General features: G+C 33.5%; 4 protein-coding genes across 13 annotated transcripts in view; 2 read left to right on the forward strand and 2 right to left on the reverse strand.

The window, feature by feature from the left end:
• The window catches only part of LOC122627618, a 46,972-nt gene extending 40,172 nt beyond the window's left edge, over positions 1-6,800 (reverse strand). For 5 of the 8 annotated variants that reach the window (XR_006326886.1, XR_006326884.1, XR_006326882.1 and 2 more), the window contains exons 1-2: positions 5,522-6,800; positions 4,314-4,410 (exon numbers count right to left, since the gene is read on the reverse strand). Coding sequence is in view for 2 of the 8 variants with exons in the window: in XM_043808878.1 (XP_043664813.1) it covers positions 4,314-4,410; positions 5,522-5,634 (210 nt within the window). In the remaining 6 variants the exon portion in view is untranslated. Of the gene's footprint in view, positions 1-2,366; positions 2,886-4,313; positions 4,411-5,521 lie in introns of those variants that run through there. The other 3 variants (XR_006326885.1, XR_006326883.1, XR_006326881.1) reach the window with 3 other exon arrangements.
• A 550-nt stretch (positions 6,801-7,350) lies between these two features.
• LOC122627445 (SEC23-interacting protein-like) lies at positions 7,351-20,354 on the reverse strand. 3 transcript variants are annotated; one of them, XM_043808529.1, is made up of 9 exons: positions 20,055-20,354; positions 12,608-13,063; positions 10,761-12,520; positions 10,188-10,673; positions 9,714-9,864; positions 9,189-9,637; positions 8,730-9,096; positions 8,310-8,634; positions 7,351-8,227 (listed from the first exon to the last, which is right to left on the reverse strand). In XM_043808529.1, exons 1-9 carry the CDS (start codon positions 20,185-20,187, stop codon positions 7,981-7,983), a joined length of 4,374 nt encoding a protein of 1,457 aa, XP_043664464.1. In that variant the 5' UTR covers positions 20,188-20,354; the 3' UTR covers positions 7,351-7,980. The 3 variants fall into 3 exon arrangements, with proteins under 3 accessions (XP_043664464.1, XP_043664463.1, XP_043664465.1); XM_043808528.1 differs by having other exon boundaries at positions 9,714-9,888; XM_043808530.1 differs by lacking the exon at positions 20,055-20,354 and adding an exon at positions 16,015-16,173 and having other exon boundaries at positions 9,714-9,888.
• LOC122627447 lies at positions 13,399-19,460 on the forward strand. Its single transcript, XM_043808532.1, has 13 exons — positions 13,399-14,053; positions 14,151-14,254; positions 14,704-14,774; positions 14,841-14,960; positions 15,022-15,151; positions 16,139-16,372; positions 17,276-17,364; positions 17,437-17,559; positions 17,647-17,984; positions 18,063-18,222; positions 18,339-18,465; positions 18,548-18,721; positions 18,929-19,460. The coding sequence occupies exons 1-13, from the start codon at positions 13,770-13,772 to the stop codon at positions 19,114-19,116; spliced, it is 2,142 nt and encodes a 713-aa protein (XP_043664467.1). The 5' UTR covers positions 13,399-13,769; the 3' UTR covers positions 19,117-19,460.
• A 280-nt stretch (positions 20,355-20,634) lies between the features above and the next one.
• LOC122627446 (flap endonuclease GEN) lies at positions 20,635-23,584 on the forward strand. The gene is made up of 6 exons (XM_043808531.1): positions 20,635-20,882; positions 21,067-21,343; positions 21,407-21,693; positions 21,761-21,922; positions 21,997-22,162; positions 22,240-23,584. The coding sequence occupies exons 1-6, from the start codon at positions 20,725-20,727 to the stop codon at positions 23,416-23,418; spliced, it is 2,229 nt and encodes a 742-aa protein (XP_043664466.1). The 5' UTR covers positions 20,635-20,724; the 3' UTR covers positions 23,419-23,584.
• The last annotated feature ends 3,516 nt before the right edge of the window (positions 23,585-27,100 follow it).

Below are 27,100 nucleotides of genomic sequence, written 5' to 3' on the forward strand. Positions count from 1 at the left end.
TTTTTTTAATAGAAAATATTGAAAGAATGGAAGATGTTACAGTTAATTAAACATTTGTTTGCAAATAATATATAATAGAAAGATAAATAAGAGACAATTAGTTTTCAACATTTTAATGAACGATTTATTTAATTTTATTTGTTCCGTTTTGTTTCTGGAAAGGATTGATCTAAAGAATCTACAAAAAATATTGATCTTTGATACTTTTATCGATATTCTGATACGAACACACTAGTCTCTGGCTAACAGTTATCACCTTTGATCTATTAATCCCACCGCCGAAACAAATCACGAACTTATCTATTCGTAGGCACGGTCGCGGAACGTCACATATCGCGGAAACGTACCTCACGTAGATCTTCGCAGGCATACAATATAAATCTCGTGCATGCTGTGCGAATAATGCGAGGGAGAACGCAGAGACCGTTCCGCACGCAGAGAAGTTCCTCAGAAAATTGGAGTCTACCAGTTCTCTGGGAGGAGTTGAAATCGCGAAGAAAAGATGGTGCAATGGCAATGTCGTTTATTAAACTTTAAAACGATGCTCCATTTTAATAAGACCAACAGCTATCAGTTTCAGATACAATAATTTATAAAAATTTTAATATAATAAAAAATAATGTAAAATTTATTCTCACAATCTTCTATCAAGATATTATTAGAAATAATAAATCTGTGTATTTCAAAATCTTTTGAAAATTTCGTTAATAAAATGTATATGCATTGTTCAATTTTTTGTAGACTCACGATATATGACGAATCAGCCGAGAGAATGAAAGGTGAATAGTATGCATACATTGATACTAACCCCGGTTGACAGGGTGGACCGTTTTTTATTGTCAGATGTTGAAAAGCTTAGCGTGTAAATCAACAATAGCAGGCTCGTTTTGTATGAATCTCGATTTATCGTGCATCCATGTTTCTTCCTCGTGTTACATCACTTTGATCGAGGTATTCGTGCTTAAAATATTCGCTAGCACAATGATGCTTTACAGAGAACAAAACTCCTATACACCCATGGACCGTCTCGTACACCCTACCTACCTTTCATCTCTTTTATATCCTATAGAAGAAAATATTTGTTGTGATTTCGTTATTGTTGTTTCTCTCTTTCTTTTTTTTTTTTAATAATGTCGACTCGCTCTTTCAATCGAACTCTCGATTTCCAAGGATTATGTAAAATTTGTTGGATAACAGCTCGTCGAACAAAATGGAAAAAAAGTTATCGGAAGTTGATGATTCTCTGTGAAGCTTAACGGAGTTCGCAATTTTTGCTTGTTAGGAAGAAAATCTACGACGATGGCAATAAATGTAACGATCACGGCCGAAGTGAGAGAACGATACTTGGAAAGGATTCTTACAGGTTTTTGCAAGAATCCAACTTTACCTATATAGGTACCTAAGTACTTACATATATATAAAGCTTGATAAATGATCTTCTCTTAAACGTGCTAAAGTATAGACACTTATAAATGTAAAAATAATCGTTCGATCTTTTTTCTCCATCTATAAAGAGTAGTTAAAATAGTTCACAATATCGTATTTGATTTCTTTCTTTTCTTGCGAGTGTTTTAGTAAAGTGCAATGTTATAGAAGTGTATTTTATTGAATATAAAATAAATATGGTAGCATTTACGAGACGCTAACGTAGTATACAAAATTACATAAATTTCGTTGATCGAAAGAGAGACGTAAAGGATGTAGATATATTATATATAGTAAAGAGAGAGAGACGATCCTGGTAAAACACAAGAAGGATCGTTGCGTCAGCATCGTTCGCAAGGCTATTATATGATCGTAGGGCAATCTTCGTGTTCGTGGAGACGTATCGACGAGAGATAGATAGAAAGAGAAAGAGAGAATACGCCATTTCAGCGCTTTTACGTAGTATCACGTAATGCGCAAAACCTCGGCACTCAGAGGTGGGCCGCCATTTTCGTGGCGGAAAAGCCGCGACCCATAAATCCGTCGTCCTGCACCGGTGAGCTCTACCTGCGGGGGGTTTATAGCTAATAAACGCAAATACCTGCCACAGAGCCGTTCGTCCTACTTATGCGGAATACATAAAATATTGAATACGCATTAACTATCAAAAGCGATACGCGTACGGAACGACATAGACGAAGAAGGAAGAGTAGCAACGCGGTAGAATGATTTTAATACCCTACCTTCGACCTTCTACTATCTATCTTTCCGCCATTATCAATGTATATTTCAATGTGAGGAAATTACGAGGCGGAATACACGATCCCGAGCCTCGGGGATTTAACGACGTATCGCCATCTCTTGTTATTTCATTTCTCTTTTGTTTTGTTAGTTTGAGAAATCAATGATCTCTTTCTCTCTATCTCTCTATTTCTCTCTCTCTCTCTCTCTCTTTCTGTTTTTTTTATCTCTTTCTATTTCTCTTTTTATTTCTCTCTTTTTCTTTCAGTTTTATAACTTTGATCTAAACTTTTTCTACCACGAGACATTGATATTAGTTCCGATTGAATTTGTATTAAAATACGATAGCACTCTTAATGTCATGTTTATATTGAGTATACTACAAGGTTAAAAGAGGTATGCTAAAAGAGATTTCAAGTTTTACTTTCTTTAATTTTCTTATCGTACGATAAGCTTTCATGATATCGAAAGAAAAAAAATGTCTAGTTTCGTATACAACAAAACCAATCTAAACAACACAAGAAGAGTTGCGTGCCTGCGTGCTATCTCTTGCTTTTTTTTTCTCCTTTACGTTTTACCTCGATCCTTGTCTTCGAAAGCTTTTCTTTGCAACTATTAAGGGCCATCAAGGTGCCGACGATAATACGCTACAGTATCTTGCAATAATGGCGTGCTAAGGGTCGTAACTCCGGAGTCGCCGTCTACTGATGGAACAAAGACTCGTCCGAGAAAAAGTGTATCGTTAGAGAAATTAAGTAATTAACGGCACGAGTAAGAAGCGAGAACGTGTACTTTGCTACTCGTGTGTATATAAAGTGAAAAGTGGTGGGAAGATAGATTGGAAATGATGAGAAAATAAAAAAAAAAAGAAAGAAAGAAAGAAAGAATAGAAAAAGAAGAAGAAAAAGAAGAAGGGAAGAGAATTCGTATTTATTTCTTGCCCGCTTATACGACAGAACTGTCGAGAACAAACAAAGCAGAATTTAATTTACGACCTTTGAAGCAGCCCATCCAATTTATATAGAACGTAACAGTTATACTTTCATTGAGCCGAAACACTTTGGTTCGATGAACGAATCGAAAGATAAGTCTTATTAAAAGGTTTAATGAATTCATTAAGCGGACCACAATTATCTAGATTTTTTTTTTTCTAGAGTCGATAATAACGAAATAGTAAAATTTTTATCGAAACACAATCGTAGTATCAAATCGATCGAAAAAGATTGATTAAACAAATATCTCGTTAGAACGTACCACAATTCTGGAGATCGTCTAAAGTACATACATCTATGTATATAATGTAAAAGAATAAGAGAGAAAGAGACGAAAGGCACGAAGGGAGGAAAATACGCGTGACGTGCGCACGAAACTTCGAAACGATGTACGTACAAGTGTGTTACGTCTCACGAGAGTGTGGCACGTGGAAAGGGAGCGTATGTCGTGGCGCATGAAACCCACCGGTATGGAAGGAAAAATAATATATAACGAGCTCGGGGTAGGAAGTGAAAGGAAGAACGAGTGAACGAACTAAAGAGAAAAAGAGAGAGAGAGAGAGAGGAGAGAGAAAGACAAGAAAATAAAAGAAGTAGAGAAAAGTACGAGGGACCAAATCGTGAGAGAGAAATCAAGGAGAAAAGTAAACCGAAAACTAAATCGTCGGAGAAATTGAACAGAAAAACAGAGGAATCACAATTTTTCGATGTTTTTGCAATTTTGTCTCACAAACCATTTCTTTTCTCTGTCTCTTTTCACTATATCTTAGCTTTTTTTCTCTATCTTATGTTCGTGTTTTTCAAAAACATCGTCTTTATTTTCTGTCTTTATTTTTCCCCTCTTCAAATAAATATTGCTTAGATTTATAAAATTTCAACGATAATAAATATATGTCATGTAAAAAATTTTCGTAGCGTATTTATAATATCTAGATGATTTCAATTCTCGTGATGACACACTTGACACATTATTATCACGTTGTTATGCTTTGCAAACCTACTAATGAATTTCGATAATATACTTTAATAAGCAAATAAGTGTTTATTAAACTTGAAATTGCGTTCCTTAATATTAACGAACGTGTTCCAAATTGATACTAAGAATCAACCCGGATATACGTTTGGAGATAAAAATCAGAAAGATCTTTCTCTTACCTCTCGGATGATTTTGCAGCCTCTGACAACACCGATCTGCGAGAACAACGCGCACAATAAATCCTCAGAGACACTGTGATCCAGATTGCCGACGTATCTGAGTCAATGAGACAAAAAGAAAAAGCGAAATATGTGTACGAATCATTAATGATTTACATTGTTCTGTTTTTTTTGCTTTATCGTATATAAAAGTAAATAATTTTCGAAGAAAAAAATAGAATAAAGAAAAGGAAGAAAGAGATGAGCCAAAAACGTAGAATTAATTTGAAATTCGAATTAGATCGCCAATTTTTAATAAGATGAGAGTGAGGAAACGAAAACGAATTCAAAATTGACGATATCTACTTTATTGGTTTATCCCATAAAATATCGAAATATAATGAAAATCTTCATTTCGAAGATGCTTGTCTTTTCTACACGTGATTATGATTTCAGTTAGTTAAAATCAAAGTTTATTCGAATCCATATTAAAACGTGAGTGTTGAAATATAGATGGAGAGTTGTGATAGATAGATGTAGACAGATAGTAACGTATTGCTGCGTGCCAAAAAGCCACATGTGTGACTGGCGAATTAGAGCGGAAATAGGCAAAGCTTCAAATTTCTCAAAAGCTGTACAAATATATATATATATATATATATATATATATATATATCGGCACAATGCTTCGTGTAATAAATTTTCGAAGTTGATGCTGATTTTCGATTTTAGTAATGGAGAGAGGAGTTACGAGGGGAATAGTGAAAAATGGTGAGAAGAGGAGAGAAGAAGAGAGTAGGGAAAACAATAACATAATGCGTGTGCCATGGTTACAACGGGACCAACGCACGCAAGAATAGAATAGTAGTAAATGTCAACAGACTTAAACGTAAACTTCCTCAATGCTCGTAAAACTTTTTATACACTGAAATGAACGATAATTCTTTTCTTGACAATGAAAAGGTAATAGAGATGATCGAAACATTTCTTTCATTGGACATTATCAAAAGCGATGATTCTCGAATTTGAAAAAAAGAGAGAGTAATATTTCAAAATCGCTTTCTCTCTCTTTCGTTTACTTTAAAAGAAATCATCTTAAATCTCTTCACGAGACTATGATCGTATAGAGGATTTACATATATATATATGTGTGTGTGTAGGTGTGTATACATATGCATGTACCGATCCGATCTTTTCAAAGTCGGATGAAAACCAATGAGACTACTCACAGAGTCTTCGGTGAAATTTCGTCCGTCATGATGAGCCCGTAACGAGTAGTCAAAACATCGCAAAGCACTGGCAACCATGGCAGCTCTCTCGAAGCTTTCTGCCAATCGCACATAAAGTAATTTTATTTAAATACACCTTTATGCACTCTGCCTAGAGCCGTAGAGGATTTTAAGTGCATAATAGTTTTCAATAGTGAGCGCAAGAGAGAGAGAGAGAGAGAGAGAGAGAGAGAGAGAGAGAAAGAGAGAGAGAGGGAAGGAAGAGTGAGGAAGAGGAGGAGGAGAGGAAAAAGCTTATAAGCTCCTCTTGGCGCTTGCGTAGCTCACGTTGAAGTTAGACGAAACTTGGCGAACGTTTTCTATCCCGAAGATTTGATTTCTAACGTGTACTAGATCGTTCATTATGCTCAATGAAAAATGTCCAAACAAATCTTCTTCACACTTCGGATTTGAAATTAAAATTAATTGGAGCTCCGTCTATGAAAATGGTCGGACAAAATATTAATGTCAAGGATGTATAAAATAGTCACCGACGAGACAGTGAGATATACCGGGTGATATATTTCAAGTTTAACGAGTAACTTATTGGAAAAAGATTAAGAAACTTTGGAAAGATTCCGTTGGATTTTATTGACTAAATGTCAAATTGTAAGACGATAAAAATATGCTGATATCGTCAGGTTAAGTTGTGAGTCTTATGAAAAGAAAGAAAGCTGAGGAAGAAGTAGAAAAGTATAGTTTGTAGATTACACATCGTCAGGCAGCCGCTATAAATAATTCGCGAGTAGGTATCGTAAATGTCAGAGAGTTTTTCCAAGGTGTAAATCACTCTTACCGAGGCTCGTTGTAAAATCTCACCCCTTCTACCCTCATTCTTTTTTTTTCTCTTCTTTCTTTTCTCTCCCATTGCTATCCCCATAGCATGAACGTCTGTCTCGCGATACTCCCTGAGTATTCTCACACGGTGAAAAGGGAAGCGTGGCCGTGCATCATATGCAAAGCATAGTATGTACATCGTCAAGCCGCTTTACACTACGAAACATTGTTGACACAGGCGGATGTGTATGAAAATGGTATTCATAATTCATCGCGCAACTGGTATCACTTTCGCTGAGGATATTTTAAACTCGATATGCAGTTAGACATTGAATTCTGATTTCTTCGTTCCGATAACTCCATGAAGTTACGCGAATATTTTTTTTAATTTCATTTAACTACAAGATAAAACTACAATTGCCGATTTATCGAAGCAATTATAATCGGCAATTGTAAAATTATCAAAGAAGAACAATTTTATTAAAAAAAAAAAAAAAAAAAAAAAAGAAAAAAAAAGTAATTTCAAGAGTAAAAAGTACTGATGATTCGTGACAATAGCTGTGTTTGTATCTGTGTGTATGGTACAGGCCGTACCAATGCGAGCAACGTCAAGTTGCATGTGCGAAAATGTTGCCTTTCGGTGGCTCGTAGAAGTAGCAGCAGCCATGAGGTATCGCGAAAAACTTCGTTTTGCGAGAGACGATAAATCATCTGGAAATTCGCCTCAGCCGACAGGCATGTAGTTTTACGAGGATCTGCACGCAAAATGCAAAACAGTCCTCCTGCCCTGTAGGCTTGTACTGCAATTAATTAGCGTTTCGTGATAGCTGTGCATGTGTCGAAACCTTCGTTTCTTTTTTTTTTTATATGGTGTAACTAAAACGAGTCGCTACAATAACCTGACAGCACTTCGACGATTCGATCGAGAGTAGGATTATGCGATAAAAGATGTACATTCTTGGTCTACTTATCGACTTTGATATAAGGAGAGCATATAACGAAAGATAATTATATAAAAGAATACAGTAATTTATTAAAAGACTTAATTGCGAACACGAGGTAAGTCCAATAAAAATTGAACCAGCCGCAGAGCGCAAGTTCGAAATTTTGTAAAAGTTTATCTTAGTTATTAACTACATGTACATTTATGAATCTTATTTATATATAGAACAACGTTTTATCTTTTACCCCATTATGATTTTTTTGTAGTAAACCTTTTCTTAGATATTCTCTCAAACACACATACAGACAGTCATACGAATGTATATACACGTGTATTCTTTCTCTCTGTAATCACAAATTCGACGTCTATGCGTTAAAAATTTCTCGATGCGAAAGCTTAATTTTAATAGTTGAGATATCTTATGTACAACCCGTAGGCATAATAAAATTATGTTATCTAATTTGATTCTAAAAATATAACATTAGTGCGACGATGTTCAGAACACGCTTAGATTATCGGCACGACGTTTCATTGATGACCACTTTCGATGTTTCAATACTAGACTCTTTATCAGTGACAAATACGTCAACAACGATTCCACATATCGCAATTCCCAAATTTGTTTATCTAACATCATTTAAACACTTTACTGTTTGGGTTCTCAATAAACTATATCGGAGTATGATAACTCGATTCTTAATCACGATTTCCTCATGAAACCAGTTGTAGGTGGTGGTCCAATGGATTTGTTGGAAATAGGTGCTGTAGGATCTATGCCTATTATAGGTACCGTTGAATCGTTTTTAATAGAACCGGATGCTGACGAGGACAAAGATGGCGGTGATCTTTCAATAGATAAAGTTTGTTGAGGAAGTTGAGCATCAGTTTGTATACCCATTGATCCATAAATTTCTTTTAATATCATTAACATGGTATCTTCAGATTCCCTAAAATGATAAGGACAATGATCATCAAAAATATTCTTGAAATGATATTCAAAAAAATAAGTCGACGTATCTTTGCACTAACCAGTAACAAACATGACTCGTTAAAGCAAAAATATATTCGTTGATATATTCGAACGGTGCTTCTTGAAGAACATAATCTATACGTCGACCACCGTTTAAATTTCCCATTTTAATATCAGCGCCACCATCATCGTTATTCTGTTCTTGCACACTCGGTGCCTGTTGTAGTTGTTCCTCGACGACTTTATCGATCTCTCGTTCGAGAGTATTATTATCTGATTTATGAAAGTGTGCAAGTTGAAAAACGGAATTCCATGTATTCCTAACGGAATCGATGAATTTTTGTTTCAGATCAGCTCCTACTCGTGCCATTGTCTCTTTCAATTCTAAAATCAACAACCTGCTGTTAGTTCGATTTGATTCACAGTATACATCATGCACTACTATAGTTTTTACTTGGAGAAATTTAATTGTCACCTACCCAAATGCATTCTCTTCCTGCCTTTGTGATGTGGTATTAACATTGGCCGATATTTATGAGCTTCTGGATTAATGAGAGACTCCACTCTATAAGCAACCGGGTCAAATGGATGGAATATATTGAAGAAAGCTGGACAAGTGGGTAAGACGAACTTTTCTCCAAGCGTATCGATGCCTCGAACAGTTACGAACATACCGATTGGACTACCAAAAGCAAAAAAGGCACTCGGATGAAAATTTAATTGAGGATAATTTATATAAGGTTGTCCAGTTCCAGCAGCGCCCATTACATAACTGATCTTTTTACTGAGACGCCTTTTTAAAATCGGTGCTGGCAATGGTTGTATAGTACCAATATTTTCATTTTCCTATAAAAAAAGAAAAAAAGAAACAAAGAAAAAATAAATGACGTTAAAACACTTTTAACGAATCATTAATTCGATATCATCGGCAAATTTACCATTCCCTTCTCATTGTTAACTTCGACATCTTTTTCTTCTTCAACCTCCTCTGTCGCCAGAGGTTTCTGATGACATAATAGATCAAACATTATCAAGCTACCCAAAGAATGACCACCCAAATAAACTTTCCCTTTGAAGTCTGGGTTTCTTTCTTTGAATAATATATATAGTCTATTCAACTCGTTTCCAACCGTTTGCATGATCGTTTGACAATATATCGGACTAGTGTAGAAAAGTATATCGAGCAAAGTGTCATTTGTAAAATGTCGTAACTTCGGTATACTGTTCAAAGTAATAGCCTTTAATTTTTTGTCGATCCCCGTATCAGAATGTAACGTCGTATGCCATGAAATTGGTAAAACTTCTACTCTATTGACAACTCCTTTTTCGCTGGCAGTGCGGTAATGTGACTGTACTAATTGCAATGATATACTTCGGAACTCGTCAACTGGAATGAAAGATTAAGTCGATGTAGAATTTATATTATTCGATTTTAACAAATTTACTAGTTGTTTAATACCAACCAACTTCTTCGACGGTTCTAAATTTCAAGTCACAAACACTTCCTATACCATGAACCAAGAAAAGAAGATGATCGACTTTCTCTGGTTCACCTTCGTCTATATTAAACTCGTCGACACCTCTTTTAATTACTCGCGGTCTAGCACCTCCACCCTGCAAATATCCGTCCTCTGAATCCTGCAGAAATTACGATTAAATACTTCAAACAAAACCATGCGTGCGTTATTCTCTAATACAAGAATAATAAAAATAAGATTTTGTGTGCATAACAAATAATACGAGGAAAGAAACAAGAACATAATGATATTGCAGAAGCTTATAAAGAAATGTTTTTTTAAACGAATGTTTGAGTGTAAGCTAACTAGCGACACGTACACGCACATATAGTAATGTGTAATGTATAACGTACTAAATGTTTTTTGTACGAAATTGTAGTGTAGAAAAAAAAAAAAGAAAAAAAATTAAGAAATACATACAGTGGTATTAGACCAAGAGGCACTAGTTTCTGGAGAATTTGTTTGCAAGTAATGCACTTGTACGTTTGCACTATGGAAAATAATATATTCCCCATTATTTAAATCGATTCGCCGATTCCAAGAAAGCGTGATACAAGCATGTTTATATTCTTCTTCAAGCTTCGCGGCTATACTCTCCTCGTAAGGAATATATCTCGATTCTGAAGCTCCTTTGTAGAACCAAGAACATCTTCTCACTTCGGTCGAAGGTCCCGTCCAGTAAACAGGAGATCTTTGACGTCTGAGAATATCTACGTCATAACGACCACCATCGGTAGCTACTGTAGTCTCGGTAGTGATTTCACTAGAATTATGTACATCTTCCAGCCGCAAGCTATCCTGCATAGAAAACGGAAGCCATAGTACTTTATTTTCCACCTCCTTACGAAAGAACCAGTGATGATATATCGCTCTGTACTGCATTCGTCCGGTTGGAATACCAAAAGCCTACAAAGTCAATACGATGAATTATTATCACGGATAAAATCAAAAATTATCCTTTTTTAATTTTCATAACAAAAATTAATAATTTACCAAGTTTTGAAGATTCTGAGGTATACTGTCTGGTGTCGTACGACCACTTAATGGACTTGCTGATAATTGAATTGGACTAAGAGTAGCAGAACCTGTAGATTCCGGTATAGTTGTCGCCATAGAATACGAACGTTGTGCATATATAAAATCGTTATTGGGAACGATGTTTTGAGATTCTTCCGGTTTCGAAGATTGAGCAACAAATGCGTGCGTTTGACTATTGAATACGGAATCGGTCGTTGGTACATATATACTTGCAGGATATTGATATTTGTAAGCTTCGCCCATTAACCGTGCAGGATTATAAAATTGAGGAGGTTGTGGAACTTGATCGTTGTGTACCGAATCGGTACTCTGTATTTGGAGATTTTGATTAGGATTCCAAATTGTTTGGGGAGCTACTAATGCAGTATTTGTTGATTGTTGATTAAAGGTAGGGTATTCTTGTATTTTATATTGATCGATAGTCGAAACTTGATTAAAGTTTGTACTGATATCACTTTGTTGAGAATGAAACGAAGTATTCGTTTTATTTTCTACTGGTTCGAAAAACGCACTCAAAGACGGAGCAACGGGTTTCGAATTTGTTCCGGATTCTTCTTGAGTCGATTCAGGATTTAAATTTATCGTTGATTCTGATGTCTTCTCTAAGAGAACATTATCCAAAGGTAAAGTAGACGATGATTGCGTCTGATTAAGTTGTTGTTGAGGAGTTAGATCTAATTTACTAGTTTGTGTGTCCAACGTAATATTTTGTATTTTTCTAAAATCTTGAGTATTTTCAGGTGAACTCAAGTTATCGAAAGAGTTTTGATTCAAAGGTATATCGGATAAAGAATCGCTCTTGCATAAATCGGCATCGTTCTTCGATAATTCGTCGTTCGATTTTATTTTATTCGCTTCCTCGTTCGATTCGCTAGAAGGTTGAAGTATACTTTGCAAATCGGGAGAAGTCTTTACCTCGTTTCCAATTTGTGAAGTTATATTATTTACTTCGCAAGAAAATTCCGACGAAACACCGAATGGTGATTCTTCGTTTTGCTCAGCCAAGAAATGTTGTAATTTTTCAGTCACTTTAGCTGCTGAGATAGGTTTGAACGTGTTAACTACTGGAGATACGAGCGACTGTGTTTTTGAAACATTCAAAGTTGGATTGGTCGATCCTGACTTAAGAATATCTTGATTATGCGCGTACCGATTATCCGTGGCTTTTTGTTCTTTTTCGCTATAAGATGTTGATTCGGATTGCATAAATGAATCTGGCTGATTGATATAAAAACCGAAAGAAGAGGAAGTATTAGCCGGAGTATTTTGAGGTGTGGCGGGATCTATATTTCGTGGAGGTATCAATCTCGTCGAAGAAACCGAATATCTGGGTGAGTCGGTTGTAAACGAACTTTCACCGAAAGAACTTTGATTTTGAGAAGTCACGTTAGAATTGGAGAAAGCTCCTATCGCCGAAGGACTGGACCTAAACGATCCATGAAGGGATGTACTTCGTGAAAGTTGTTCCGGTGTTACGGGCTGTTCCGTAGGAGAGATTAGAGAAGCTCGCGACGATGCAGGACTACTGTTCGAAACGTGCTGTTCAATCGTCGCTGCATTTGGATTTAATATACTTGATGGTACTGGTACGTTTGAAGATGAGATCAAAGCTGGTATAGATGGATTCGGATATTGTTTCGTAGTGTTCGATGTTAAGTCAGGAGGTGGAGCGTATTTTAAACGTCGTTGATTGCCAAGTCGATAAGAAACTGGACCTAAAATAAATGTACGAATGATTTGTCTATAAAGATGTTTTTAAATTAATAATAAATGTAAGTAAAAATGTCGAATTTAAAACTTACCGCCTGTTGAGATCGGTACAGTCGGTGGGAGAGATGGTTGTGGAGGAGGTACAAAAGTTGTCACTCCTAAATTAACCTCACCAGATCCTGATTGGTTTGCACCGTAAGGATCGTGAGGATTAGCCGCTAAGAACGACGACGTTTCCGGTAATGAACCATGGCGACCTTGAGATACACCGTAAGAATTTGTATCTTGTTTGCCAGTAGCAACTTCGGTTCCTTGACTCCCTCGACTTCCCGAGGAATCAGATTTGGTCGAAGACAAGGACAAATTTGGTAGAGATGAGAGAATTGATGTGAAATATCCTTGTTTCGCCGGCTGATTCGTCGATACCTTTGACTCCTCTGAACTAAGAGAATTCTTTAGTTCCGATTCGTCCTTCGCAACCGTCCGACTCACCGACGAGTCCTGAGACTGACTAGACTCCTGTCCCACGAAGTTGTCTAGCTCAGTATCTAAAAAAAGAAAAAGGAAACAAAAAAGAAAATGAACGTCAGATTTTACTATAGCATTAATCAACTTTCCTCAGAGTAAAAGCGTTCCAAATACAAGTGATCATCACTTTGCTCGGTGAAACTCATTTCTCATATGTTTTATCTACTTTCGATTCGCATATATATAACTCATAACTTGTCAAAAGAATTCTGTAATGTTCGTTAGAATTTTCTTGACATCTTTTTATCGCGAATTGATATATTTTTTTACTAGTACTAGCCTGAATATACATCTACGATTGGATTCTTGGATATGTTATTCACGTATTGTCAATATTGAACAGGATACAATGGACGTAAGTCTCCAATGAAAAAGATAATGCTCTGTCAAAAGATAGGCTAGTTTTTTTTTCTTTTTCACTTTCCTTTTCTACATCATCCTCTCGTAAACGAAAGAATTGTTTCGTCGACGTAGATAAATCCTGCCTGCGTGCACCTATACGAACATACGAATTTGACGTCATCGATTCGGAGGACATAAGAAGGAAGAACTACGGATAATTGTGCAATGATACTCTCGTCTACGCCCAGATTTACTTTTACGTATATGTACCTTATCGCTAAAGTATTACCCTTTTGTAAACGGACAAAAGTGAAACTTTATAAGCAAGTCGTCCAATTTTTACGAAGAGTCTTTCGTTCAACTCGTTAGTGAGAAGTCATTGTAATGGAATCGCCGATCGTTAATACAATTTTATTAACATTTTTTTTATTCCACGATTATAGTGCCAATGGAAACGTGAGAGAAATAATTGTCATTGATAAGGAAGTGCCGGTAAAAAATGGTGAAATCGAAAGAGAAATTGTTCCTCAAGAAATTTATCAACGAAAACCATTGGATATTGAAATTGAAACTTTTTGGGATAACAGAATTACTATTGGTATTTTTAAGGACGTAGGTTGTGTAATTCAAACAAGATCATCATCTTTCGAAGAAAATCATAATTTCAGGTATTTCAAATAACATTTATACAAAATAACAAACATTGAAAATATGTAAAGAATATAATTTGTTAAAAAATGCATTTATAATATATACGTTTCGAAGGTATTGCTTGACAAAGGAGCTGTTTCACGTTAAGAAAGAAAAAGATCCTTTTCTGCGCATTAATTTCACCGATACATTCACGAAATTTGTAGAACAAACAACGGGTAAGATTTTCAACGATTCAAACGATATACGAACATAAAAGATCATTTCTAAAAGCAATGAATATGCATATTGACGGAACTATCGTAGCAATGATAGTCGATATTATGATGTTTCAAAACAACAACTCTTTCATTCTTATGAAATGAATTCAACAACGTGAATGACGCGCTTTAGTTCTGTCGAAAACATATTCATTATTATGCATTTCTTTCATCGTCAATATGTAGTATGTGTAAGTTACGTAAAATGAAAGCGCGATAAGATATTATGCAAATGTAAAAAAATTGCTTCGTTGTACGTATCATTAGAATAAAAACATCGTAATTAATACGTTGAAGTATGTTATCGCAAAAGAAAAAAAAAAAAAAAAAGAATAGATTTAATAGTAATCGAAGAGCTTTTATTGTTATCGTTAATTTCTTCAATATTTTTTTTTTTAATATTGTAGAAAATTTCCTAAAAGTAAACAAAATAAGCAAAGCTGAAAGAAAGATAAAGATTTTCGATAAGAATTGCAAGGTAAGTGATTCCAGTCGGCTGAACAGGATTTAATAACATTCGTAAACTCCTCGAGTACTTTTTCAGATTCACCTTGACCTCTACTGCGACGACGTGGAGAACAACGGAACTTCTAATTATCGAGAGTGGCTTTTTAACGAAGTAATAATCGATAACTACAACGACGATGCGAATTTTACGCACGAAGTATGGATCGTATTAATCAATGAATAAATTATTGTTTCTCCAATATTTATTTTATTTCCAGAAAGAACTAATTCAAAAAATAAACATCAGTGGATACGAGGAAATCAAATTCGATGTAAATAAATCGATAGCCGGAATTCGTATCGTAGCGAACGGAAATTTGTCTTGCATTGGTATTGACATGCCAATTGGTAAGATTAATCATTATTTTGATTATGATCTTAAGTTTTGAAAAAATATACTTATATGTTTTAAGAACATACAGGAGCTGGTAGACGTGTTTTATCTATAAAACACGTGTTACGTTCTAGCTTAACTTAACCGTTTCCATCGTAACACAAAAATAACCGATGACGTTCTCAAAATACGAAAACTCGTGATTTTAATAAACTATACTCGGTTTCCGTGCCAATTCGTATTGTTCACCGAAACACCATCATACGATATCGGACGGATATAGATAAGAAAATCCTACAAGAAAACTGAAAATAGCCACTAGCTATGAATAATAACCGGACGTTTTCATGCATGTTGAGATTTATATTATTTGTTGAAGACTTCTTAGTTAACTATACCAAGTAATAATATAGTAAATTAAATATAGAAGAAAAAAAGCATTTTAAAAGTTTTGGTCGTTATAATTAGTGAAAAATTGAAGGAAAACACGTTTTTTTGGCATCATTCATGGCTTTGGCATCATAGTCTCGTTAGCTGTTGGAAAAAAAAAATTGCATCGAAATGCAAGCCGATGGAATACGATGATTGCCTTGGCCGAAACCACGCGACGGTTTCTACTTTCGTGGTCAACCTCGTGCTGCAATCTTGCGCTAAAGTTGAGAGACGATATCGACTAGCGACGTGTCTTTATCTCCTTTCACACAATTCACCCTACGACTACGTCACCATCAACACCATCGTCGTGAACAACAACAACAACACAACAACACTATCATTACATTATCTATTATTCCCGTCGATAAACAAATCGTAAGAAATTTTATTTAATCTTGTTCGTGCTATCAAGTATGACTAACATGATTTTTTTTTTACTTACGTAAAAAATTCGAGGACGAATTAACGAAATCCTGACGATAAAAATTTAATTCGAAAGGAGTTCGAACGAATTCACTATCATAATCTTCAACTTGATCGTTCATTCGTTTTACTGTTAATAACAGGCAGCAAGTGGTATAATACTGTGCCAATAACGTTGTCGTTGGCACGAAGAAACGATACGAACGAGGTGGAAATCGTGGCGCTTAACGCTCCACCGGGTGGTTGGCTCTTGAAACTCACTGGGGAGGGAGCTTTGAAATATTCTTTTTACGTGAAAAAAATTAAAAAAAAGATCGATAAAAAGGATTCCAAGTTTGATGAAGATGGAAACTTTACGAGACATCATAATGATACCGGTACGAATTTGTAATAAATTGTATTCCTTTAATACTCGAAAGAAACAAAGAAAGAGGGAGAAAGAGCGTACATATGTGAGTGTAATCGATATAGTTACGAGATCGGTGATTCGTCCACGTTTCGTTAGTCGGATAATCTTATTAGCTTTGATACCATTCTCATTACCTTCGTATATAATTTATAAATATGATGAGAAAGAAAAAATGATCGATATTGTATCGCGATCCGAAAAAAAAATTAGCCTAAAAAATCTCGAAAAAGAGTAATTGATTTTTAAAATAATCTAGGAAGTTTCAGACTCGTCCCGTGTTTAATTACTTTTGTTTCAACATATTTACATAATTGCATTGAAAACTGTGATTAATCGCGGGTCATTAAGAAAGAAAGAAAATAAAAAAAAAAAAAAAGAAACGAAAGATCTCGACGAAAAAGACAATATTGACTAAACGTTGATAAGTTTATCTCGTTACACGGAAACACATAAAGAGACACAATAAATCGATTTACGAGCGAAATGTCGCGGAAGTCGATAGCTCGAACCGGATGTGTAAGCACAACGAATGTATGTACATGTACTTACATAAAAGATTTAGCGTGCTAGATCGCACTAAATTTCCTTGTAACACAACGAGAATCAACTGACAACTGGCAAGGCTTTGGCTTCTAGTTCGCGAGATACGGTGAATATTGTGCAACAACGCGAAATCGAATACGACGATGCGGCGAGCTGCCCTTTGGCCGCTGCTAGCGTGGACCTGACGCACGATGTTTCTCTCTCTTTTTTCTCTTACTCATTTATTAGCCTTTTTTTCTTCTCTAAGTTTTTTTTTTTTTTTAGTCAAGAGAAAACGAGATTCAAACTTCTTTTTCTTTTATCAACTTCATGTAAATTTCATCAACAGATTCAAAGTATCGTATCGGCTCGAATGCGAGTTACGAAGACACTCAAAACAAATTCGACGACGTCGAAGTCTTCGATGAAACTTCGGAGGTATGAAGAAAGAAAAAAAAAAGAATTAAACGTCAAAAAATTAAAAATAAAATTAATGACTTGTTATTTTAGGCTAGTCGACTAATCATCTTGGACGATGTATCGTCAGAATTTTCAGAGACTAGAAGTAAACGAAACGAGGTCGAAAGGCACGTGGAAAATTTGCATGCTCCGTTATCATCGATTCAAACTGAAGTACGACAATGATATGATTATTATATTAATTTATTTATAATATTCGGTCTCGTAAATACTCTTTATACCAAAAATCATTTCTTTTAGGAAAGTGAAAAGATTCGGTTGAAATCGTTCAATGATCGATCGAGTAAGATCGTTTTTGAGAATAACGACGTGCAACAGACGAATGTCAACTTTTCAAATGTAATGAAAAATGTTAACAAGCAAGAACATTCAAATGAATTTGCACGATTCGCTGATGACGAAAAAGAAGAAAAGAGAAGGATAGTTGTAAAATTGAACGAAAATAGCAATCTTTTTGTGAGACCAGGAACGATTCATAGAATAATTTTTGATGTAACGAATAATCATTATCAGACGATTAGATGTGATTTCAAAGTTCGAAGCTTACCCCTGATAGTTTTTAATATTCAACCGATCTTGTAAGTAATATTTTGTAGTAATAATATTGTTTTCTAATCGTAGATATTAAATGTTATATGTATAATATTCAATGCTAGCACGTGGATTTTTGCTGGTCGAACTGTTCATGTGTTCGTCGATATCGAAGTACCAAGAGGAACTAGTCAAGATGTTATCAATACTCTAACATTATACGTGCAGGGTTCAGAAATAATGGAGAAATCGGTCTATCTCTATGTTGAAAGCAACATTCCAAACGTAAGGTCTTTGATATCGAATTTAATCTGTCAAGTCTCAATGAAAATTATATTATATTGGGATAAAAGTAATTTGATCGAACTATCAAGTATATTTTCTTAGATTTATTTTCTTAGATCGTCGACGATACAAAGCCTGCTATCGAATACATGTTCAACAATAATTGCGCGGGAAAATTGGGTAAGGAAAAATGCACGAAATCTCGTTGGAGCGTCGACATCAGAATTCAAGATTCTGAATCCGGTAGGTAATTCAATCAAAGATTTGTTAAAATAAAATTAATTTATATTTATCTATATTTAATTGAAAACTTACAAATATTTAGGTCTCAAAAGTGTGAAATCATCTCCGAACGAAGTATATCCACGTAATGATTTCATAAGTGGCACTCGAAATCCAGTAACTTTTTATTATTCAGCTACTTGTTGTTCAACTCAGGCGAAAATAACAGCAACGGACTTAAAAAATAATTATAATACGTATATCATAGACGTTACAGGTAAACTTCAATTTTTAAACCAGTAAATATTATCGATATTTTCACGAATAATAAATTTGTTTTCAAATTTTCAAAGTAATGAAATGAAAGATCTCATGGCGCTCTGTTTCTCTCTCTCTCTCTCTCTCTCTCTCTCTCTCTCTCTCTCTCTCTCTCTCTCTCACACTCTATTAATTTTTATTTTTTACTAGTAACTTTTTTTTTCAGCTTGGGACAATTTATCCGAAGGAGAGATAGCAGCTATTATAGTCGGTGCATTGTTAATTCTTCTATTAATAATTTTAATTATTGTACTTATAGTTTTTTGTGTACGTAAAAGAAAGAGTCACGATTTGCCTTACACACAACGATACGGTTCACGAACACCCGCGCGAGCAGAAAGAACTAGCTTCTGATTTCCTACTGTTAATTGAAGCTTGCGTAATTCTACATTATATAATACTAATTTCTAATTATTTATAGACAAACGCTAGAGTCAAAATTGTTTTTCGTCAAGCGAAAAATGCGACTCCAATTAATTAATTAGACTTTTATAATTAAATCATTTTATGTAATTATCTCTCAAAAATGAAAAACTAGATTCTATAAAACTTATTTTTAAACAATACTTTTATTTGAAGAATAAAATTTTCTACCAATAAGTCTAAAATTAAAAAATAATTAATAGAATAAGGATCAGAATCAGAATTAATTCTAGCAAACAAATATAATGAGACTTTGGAATGAAAATAAAAATATACACTTCTTCGATTAACAAATTAATAGAAAAGAAATAATGATAAATTATGACAATACATTATAGGATTACATTCAACAAATATTAGATTATATATAATAATTAAATTAATACAATTGATAGGATTGTAATAATCATATCAAATAATTTCTCTTTTGTATGAGCGCACCATTCTAAATGTTTATACGATAAAATGCTAAGGATTAAAGATATATATAATTTTCCATAAAAACAATAGAAATCTTACATAAAAAAATACTAAATTCTTTAAATTCTTATATCACTTATAATCACTGCTCTCATTTCCCGTATATAGTAAAAGATAAGAAAATGAGGTTAGGTACCTGCCATATCGACCGTGTAACGTGGATTCCATATTGTATATATGTCGCATATGCGACGATAAAGGAAAGGAAAAGAAATGGAAGTATAGTATCTAAGATTTGTATAAAAAATGTTATTAGCAAGGTTAAATCTAGATGTATTATTTTGTTTCTATACTCTCGTATACAGAGAAAACATTCAGCAAAACAATATTGAATTTTTAAAATCAAGCCCCACCCAGGCTTACTTGTATCATTACTATTATAAACTTACCGTCTCGAAGTACGGCAGGTGTTGCAGGTGTAACTGGTACAAGTAGGGCATTTTCCGGATAGTATTCAAAAGGTGATCCCATACCAGCTGCTGAGAGCAACGGATTTTTCACTTTGCGCGATGTTCCACTCATATTACGTTTTTATTATTAAAGATGCATTACACAAACCATTAACCAATCTGCCATTACAATATTTTATTAAACGGTACAAACACGTCTCGTATTCAAAGATTACAGTAAGATTGCGAGAGCACATTCACGATACGCAAACACATGTTCACGTCACGAACGAACATAAATGTGAAGATTCTTCTATGGAGAGGGAAGGTGAACTAATAAAACTGACTTTGAGAACCTCTGTGACAAAAGTAGAAAGTCAATGTACATTTCGCGATCTTATCGTGCTCCGTCGATATTAATGAAATCTTTACGTCAAAATTTTAATCAATTTCATTTTTTACGAACCATGCTTGTATAAATTAAATTTCTTGGTAAATATAAGTTACGCAATAACACGATATGACGTAGGACTTATAATTAATAGTAATCCGAATTGTGGAAATTTTAATTTTAGTTCGAGATACTACCGCTAGGTGCGTCACGTCATTGTTTATGCGGAGTAGCGTAGGTTTCGTAAATGTTTATGAGTTTTGAATCGAATTACCAAAAATGGGTGTAAAGGATCTTTGGAATATTTTATCACCTTTATGCGAGAGAAGACCGTTGTTCGAACTTCAAGGAAAAGTTATAGCAATTGATTTGAGTTGTTGGGTAGTAGATAGTCAAAGCGTAACTGATAATAACGTTCAACCGAAAATGTATCTTAGGTATGTATAACCTTACTTGTTAATGTTACATTAAATATTTATAAACAATAGGGATATTATATTATTTTTTTATTATATTATTTTTGTATGTATTTTACTTAAATATTATTGTAACAATTATGTATAAGATTACGTTTATTACAATGTGATGCATTTCCTTAAGTATATAATTGCGTTATTATAGGAATCTATTTTTTCGTACTGCATTTCTTCTTACACAAGGAATAATACCGGTATTTGTATTAGAGGGGAAAGCACCGACATTAAAACACAAAACTATTGAAAAAAGGAATAATGTTCGAGCTGGATTTCAGGAAAGAAATATTGCTAGGAAAGGAGGAAGAACTAATTTTAATAGAATTCTTAACGAATGCAAAGAACTACTTAGATATATAGGTATAGCATGCGTGCAAAGTGAAGGAGAAGCTGAAGCTATGTGTGCTTATTTAAATGAGGATGGCGTAAGTGATTTGGAACTAATTTATTTCTATAAAATAGACTGTTCATTATATTCTATTTTTTAGCTTGTAGATGGTTGTATAAGTCAAGATAGTGATTGTTTTTTATATGGTGCAAAAGTTGTATATCGAAATTTTTGTATAAGTGCTCAAGGAAATAGATCTGGTACTGGTGGAGCTGTTGATGAGTATAATATAGAAAAAATAGAAAATACTCTAAATTTAGGAAGAAATAAAATGATAGCACTTGCTTTATTATGCGGATGTGATTATAACGAAGGCGTAAATGGTGTAGGGAAAGAGGCAGCTTTGAAATTTTTTAAAACTGTCAGTGATTCTTGTGTTTTAGAAAGGTAAATATTATATTTCTGAATTACAATTGATACATTAACATTTGGCAAAAAACATAATATTTTTTAGAATAAAAAGTTGGAGTACTGATACAAATTTTGAAAAAATGGAGGCTGATTTATTAAATCCCAATGTATGTACATCATGTGGCCACACAGGAAAATTACATAAACATACAAAATCAGGTTGCATAGAATGCGGTACTGTTATTAAATGCAAAGATGCATATAAGTAAGACTTTCATTTTGTATTCTTTTAATTATAATTCATCTCTAATCTAAACAAAACATTATCATACTTAACAGAGAGGAAAGAACACTTATATTAAACGAGATACAAATTAGGAAAAAGGCTCGTCTTAAAGAAGATTTTCCAGATCAGGAACTCTTAGATGAATTTCTCATTCGAAAGCATTCTATACCCTCAAAATTAGATTTAGAATGGAAACAGCCACAAATAGATAAATATATTGTAAGTTATATAATATAAGTTTTATAAAAACGAAATTCCTAATACGTGCATAAATATATGATGAATAATTATTTTAGGATTTCGTTGATAAATATTTAACTTGGGAGCCACAATATGCGTTTGAAAAAATTTTTCCTTTAGCAACAAGATGGCAGCTTCGTTATCTTCCAAGTATTTCTCCTGATATGTATTTCTCGATAAATAATTTATTTATACCTGAAAGGATAAAGAAAGTACGGAATATAAAATCTATCGCCAATTATGAAATCATATGGACAGATACTTCTGGTATAAGAGAGAAGTTAAAAATGTGTTATGACATATCAGATAAGGAAAATAACGACGATGATATTACAAATAAGGAGCTTGTAACTATCGAACCACAAGTCGTTGTTTTGAAATGTTATCCGGACTTAGTCGAATCTTTTGAAATGGAAAAGAATAAAAAGAAACCACAAAAAAAAACCACTAGTAAACGAAAACTAAATAAAGATAGAAATATTAATATCATTGACGAAGGTAACGTGAAAAAGCCTCAAAGAAAAACTAAGAAAAAGCTTGTCGAAGATCAAAATAATAGAAAGATCGATGATTTTATTTTAAAAACTCGACCTTTATCATTAGAAGAATCATTTGAGAGAATGAGTATAACGCCGAAAAGATCTAAACAAGGATGTGATCCTAACGAGGATAATATTGACAAGAATGTTGATCAGAATTTTGTAAAATATTCAAAGAATGGTGTTAAATATCCGCCTCAAATGAGGAGAGTATTAGAATTAGAAAAAGTTAAGGTAAAATTAGATAGTACATTAGACAGAATGTTTCTTGAGCTTTCTCCTGAAGATTTTACAAGCGAAAATGAGGATGCTGATCTAAATATGACCGGAGTAATAGATAGTATATGTAATAGATATACTTTTCAAGATGAGCATAGAGTTAATGAAATTTCTAGCATAATTAAAAGTGATTTAGATAGCGTAGTTGTTTCAACGAGTAATCAGAATCTTGTTAAAGATATGGGAAGTACAAAATGTAACTCTATTAAATGTGATCGTGATGTATCAATCACAAAAAACACAATGAACGATATTCCTGATGAATTTGATGATATAGAATCTTATGTACCAATATATGAAAGAATTCAGAGGAGATGTAAAAAAGATACTACTAGAAAAAGTAAAAAATTTAATATAACAAAATGTAGTTTTGGCTTTAATGATCTTATGAACGAAACAGATATAGAAAATGTATAGCTTTTATATGTATTGTATTTAGATATATTGTGCATGTTAAATATTAAAGAATCTAAAAGAATTTTTATACGACAATATTGTAATACTGTATATATACATATATATTTAATTAAAAATCGTCCATTTCACCGACTTTAACAGACTTAAACATCTTTGTACAAAATAAAGATTTTTATTCATATCATGATCTAGTTCACTTCCTTTTTTAAAAATTAAAATTTTAAATTAAAATTTTCACTCACTTATATATATATACACGTATATATTTATATCATTATTAGCAATGTAAAGGATTAGTATTTTAATGTTTAGAGTTAGATTAAAGGGATTTTGAAAATACATCGAAATACGCAGCCATTCACGTAATAGTACTTGCATCAGATTAGATTTCGATAGATAGCAATACTGACCCAGGTCTCACCACGTGGAAGTTACTGCATCTGGAGACTCACGGGAATTTCGAATTCCCAATGCTATTTGGAGGAGTGTCAGTCGTCGCTTATGGATAACAGGACTGTCGCAACATTGGCAGCTACATAAATCGCTCTCTAACACGATCGATCTTCTATTCGAAATTTCAAGCAATAAAACGAAGTCTATCGTTGGACTTTTAATCGTGCTGGTGAATATCCATACTTGTGTCCGCCGACACGCGCGCGAGTACTTTCATTCTACCCATATTTCCAATATGTAAAATTTGGTGATGAATCAGCCATTCGAAGATACAATGGACTTACGTCGATGTACCTTGTCAACCAACTACTCGATCGCAGATGAGTCTAATACTCCTTGATCCAGCCTGGAGAAGAAGAAGAGAAGGAGGAAAGAAAAGAAAGAAAAGACGAGAAAAAGAGAAACAGAAGAAAAGAAAGCCAGAACACGCATGTACGTAAAAATAATATAACAGAACTCAGAACGAGAGATGAACATATCGAATATCGTTCCACTCAAGCAAAACCAGAGTACCAAAATCGAGCTAGATTTTTCCCTATTAAAGGAGATTCATCCAAGGTCTCTCTTAAGGGCCCATAGGCAAGAGTTTCACCCAAGAGGAACTAAAATAATTAATCTAGAATAATTAATAATTAATGTAAAATGTTTCAGACTCCATTTATCGACAAAATTGATTCAATATTTAATTAATGTTTATTTGAAATTATACTGAAAAATCTTTGGACTCTAACTCTTATAAGCGATTGCTTCAATTATTAGAGAAGAAATCATGTAATTTCACTTGTAATTCACAGAATATCTATCACAAATCTCATTCTTTATTAGAACTCGTTAATACCAATTCTTTACTATTTTCGCGAGAGAAAAATATTTAAAAATGCATTACAATATTCAAGTTGCAAATAATTATGAAACAAGAAGATTTTATCCTTAGGTAAGAAATATATAAAGAAATAAGAAATCATTCACGAGTAAATCTCCGAAGAAATTTACTTGTGGTCACTCGATGCTCTTCTACTAATTAATTACAACCAATCAGTCGTGCCGATTTGGATCTTTTATCCTCGATATGGTTGAGTGATCTCAACTGATGGAGGGATTTAAAAATTCACTTACTACTTAAGAAGTTCTGCGATGGCTGCAAAACACTCGTCTACGATTTAGGTCGAAATTGAGAATGGGCGATACGTAGGTGGTTGGAAATGAGAAGGTCGATATCGATGTTGGTTGAGATCCTCTTCAGTGATGCACTGACTCTAATACACGGTAGTTATTTTTTAACGAACTGTCATTGAATTTACTTCGCGAAACTCTATTGTCTTTTATAAATACAGTCTCTGCGACTGTTAAAAAAGCAAACACTTTGCGAACAAACACTGACTCTAACGACTGCATTGCACGCAGTCGATGCAAGTTCATTTGTTGTTTAAAACGCGAAACGTGAACGTACAAACACTGCTTCTACTTCGCGACTATTTGGTTTTTAACGATATAAACACTCGATTACTTCATTGCTAAGCGTGCGACTGCAATGAAGTTCTAAAACAGAAAAATAAAAGCAAAATAATTATTGTTATAATAACAATTATTCGAATAATTATTGAATATATGTACTTACATTCATTTTTAGCCTTCGTTATCGGATAATAAGCATACTGCTCCATGATGATGAAGAACTAATCGACACCAACTCTAATTCCCAATTTCATAAACTATTCTTTAAGTATTAGTTTGTTATTAACATAAAATAAATAAAGTTATAAATTATTTATGCTTTCTCGTATGGAAAGAAATAGTTCAGATGTGTACTTCTTGGAATGCAAAAGAAAACTGATTCGATAATCTTTAAAGTTAGTTAAAAGTTTGCTTTTGCTGATATCTCATGTGGCCAAGGATTGTGAGATCAAATTTTTAAGTATTGAAATTTTAAATTAAGATAATTTTATATTTAACGCGCATTTTGAGCTATATAATATTTAAAAGAATGTATTATTGTTTAAATATTAGTATTTCTGTACACATTAGTACAATATTAGTACTTTACCGTACTTTGTGTACATTATATCTTGTTTAAATAATTATAAAATTCTGAAAAGATACAATAATTTAATATTAATCTTTCGATAAACAGAAATCGTGAATTCGTGTGGCAATAAATAATAAATTAAATTATTCCACAAACATTTAAACAATTTACGAGGTACGTGAATTGTAATTAATTAATAGTTAAATAATAAAATATTTTTTGGAATATTACAACGAACGTAAGACCCAAATAATACAAATACTTAAAAATAAAAATTTCAACACGCGCAAATTCCAAATTTAGTTTGAATACTTCATACTTTCTAATAATTTATATGTAAACATAATAAATAACACATTAATTTAAACATACCATTGCTCCAAAACTTATTTTATATAAAATAAATTTAAATTGATATTTAAATAAAATTTGAACGCATAGTTGTAGCCTGTTTATATCAACAAACATAAACTTTTCAGTGACTTTGTTATCAAAACAGTTTTCTTTTACATTCCGTCGAGTAAACATCAAAGCAATTTCTCCTCCAACGAGTAAACTTAAATAAATTATATTTTCGATTATTCTAGAAGTATTTAAGCAATTTGAAACGTGTTCAAAGTATATTATTTCATATTATAATGTTAAATTTTTCTGAACTTCATTGCAATCGCACGCGAAAGAATAATGTAATCAAATGTTTTTCTCGCTAAAACTAAAAATCGCGATGTAGAAACAGTATTTGTTCGTTCGCGTTTCGTGTTTTAAACAAGTATGTAAATGTTATTAGAATCAGTATTTTTCTTTCTTTAACAGTTGCACAGACTACATTTATAAAAGATAGTAGAGTTTCGCGAAATAAATTCAATGACCATCAGTTAAAAAATAACTAGCATATATGAGAGTCAGTGCATCATTGTGACAGTTGCACACTGTGCAACACAACAACCATCAGTTAAAAAATAGCATATATTAGAGTCAGTGCATCACTGAAGGAGATCTTAACCAACATCGATATCGACCTTTTCATTTCCAACCACCTACGTGGTTCATCCTCAATTTCGACCTGAATTGTTTTGGAGCTATCGCAGAACTTCTTAAGTAGTAAGTGAATTTTTAAGTCCCTCCGATCACTCAGCCAAGTCGAGAAGAAAAGGTCTGAATCGGCACGACTGATTGGTTGTAATTAATTAATAGAAGAGCATC

Source organism: Vespula pensylvanica, chromosome 3 (assembly GCF_014466175.1).
Source record: "Vespula pensylvanica isolate Volc-1 chromosome 3, ASM1446617v1, whole genome shotgun sequence".
Taxonomy (NCBI): domain Eukaryota; kingdom Metazoa; phylum Arthropoda; class Insecta; order Hymenoptera; family Vespidae; genus Vespula; species Vespula pensylvanica.

What these genes read in the sequence shown, in the direction of transcription:
- LOC122627447 (XM_043808532.1), top strand. Translation starts at nt 13,770, where the DNA reads ATGGAATCGCCGATCGTTAATACAATTTTATTAACATTTTTTTTATTC. An exon ending in TGGTATTGACATGCCAATTG is followed by an intron (nt 15,152 to 16,138) that starts GTAAGATTAATC and finishes TGTTAATAACAG; the next exon opens with GCAGCAAGTGGTATAATACT. An exon ending in TCTTCGATGAAACTTCGGAG is followed by an intron (nt 17,365 to 17,436) that starts GTATGAAGAAAG and finishes TTGTTATTTTAG; the next exon opens with GCTAGTCGACTAATCATCTT.
- LOC122627445 (XM_043808528.1), bottom strand. Translation starts at nt 20,187, where the DNA reads ATGAGTGGAACATCGCGCAAAGTGAAAAATCCGTTGCTCTCAGCAGCT. An exon ending in TGTACCGATCTCAACAGGCG is followed by an intron (nt 12,521 to 12,607) that starts GTAAGTTTTAAA and finishes CATTTATTTTAG; the next exon opens with GTCCAGTTTCTTATCGACTT. An exon ending in TTAACAATGAGAAGGGAATG is followed by an intron (nt 9,097 to 9,188) that starts GTAAATTTGCCG and finishes CTTTTTTTATAG; the next exon opens with GAAAATGAAAATATTGGTAC.
- LOC122627446 (XM_043808531.1), top strand. Translation starts at nt 20,725, where the DNA reads ATGGGTGTAAAGGATCTTTGGAATATTTTATCACCTTTATGCGAGAGA. An exon ending in CTTATTTAAATGAGGATGGC is followed by an intron (nt 21,344 to 21,406) that starts GTAAGTGATTTG and finishes TCTATTTTTTAG; the next exon opens with CTTGTAGATGGTTGTATAAG. An exon ending in CACAAATAGATAAATATATT is followed by an intron (nt 22,163 to 22,239) that starts GTAAGTTATATA and finishes TAATTATTTTAG; the next exon opens with GATTTCGTTGATAAATATTT.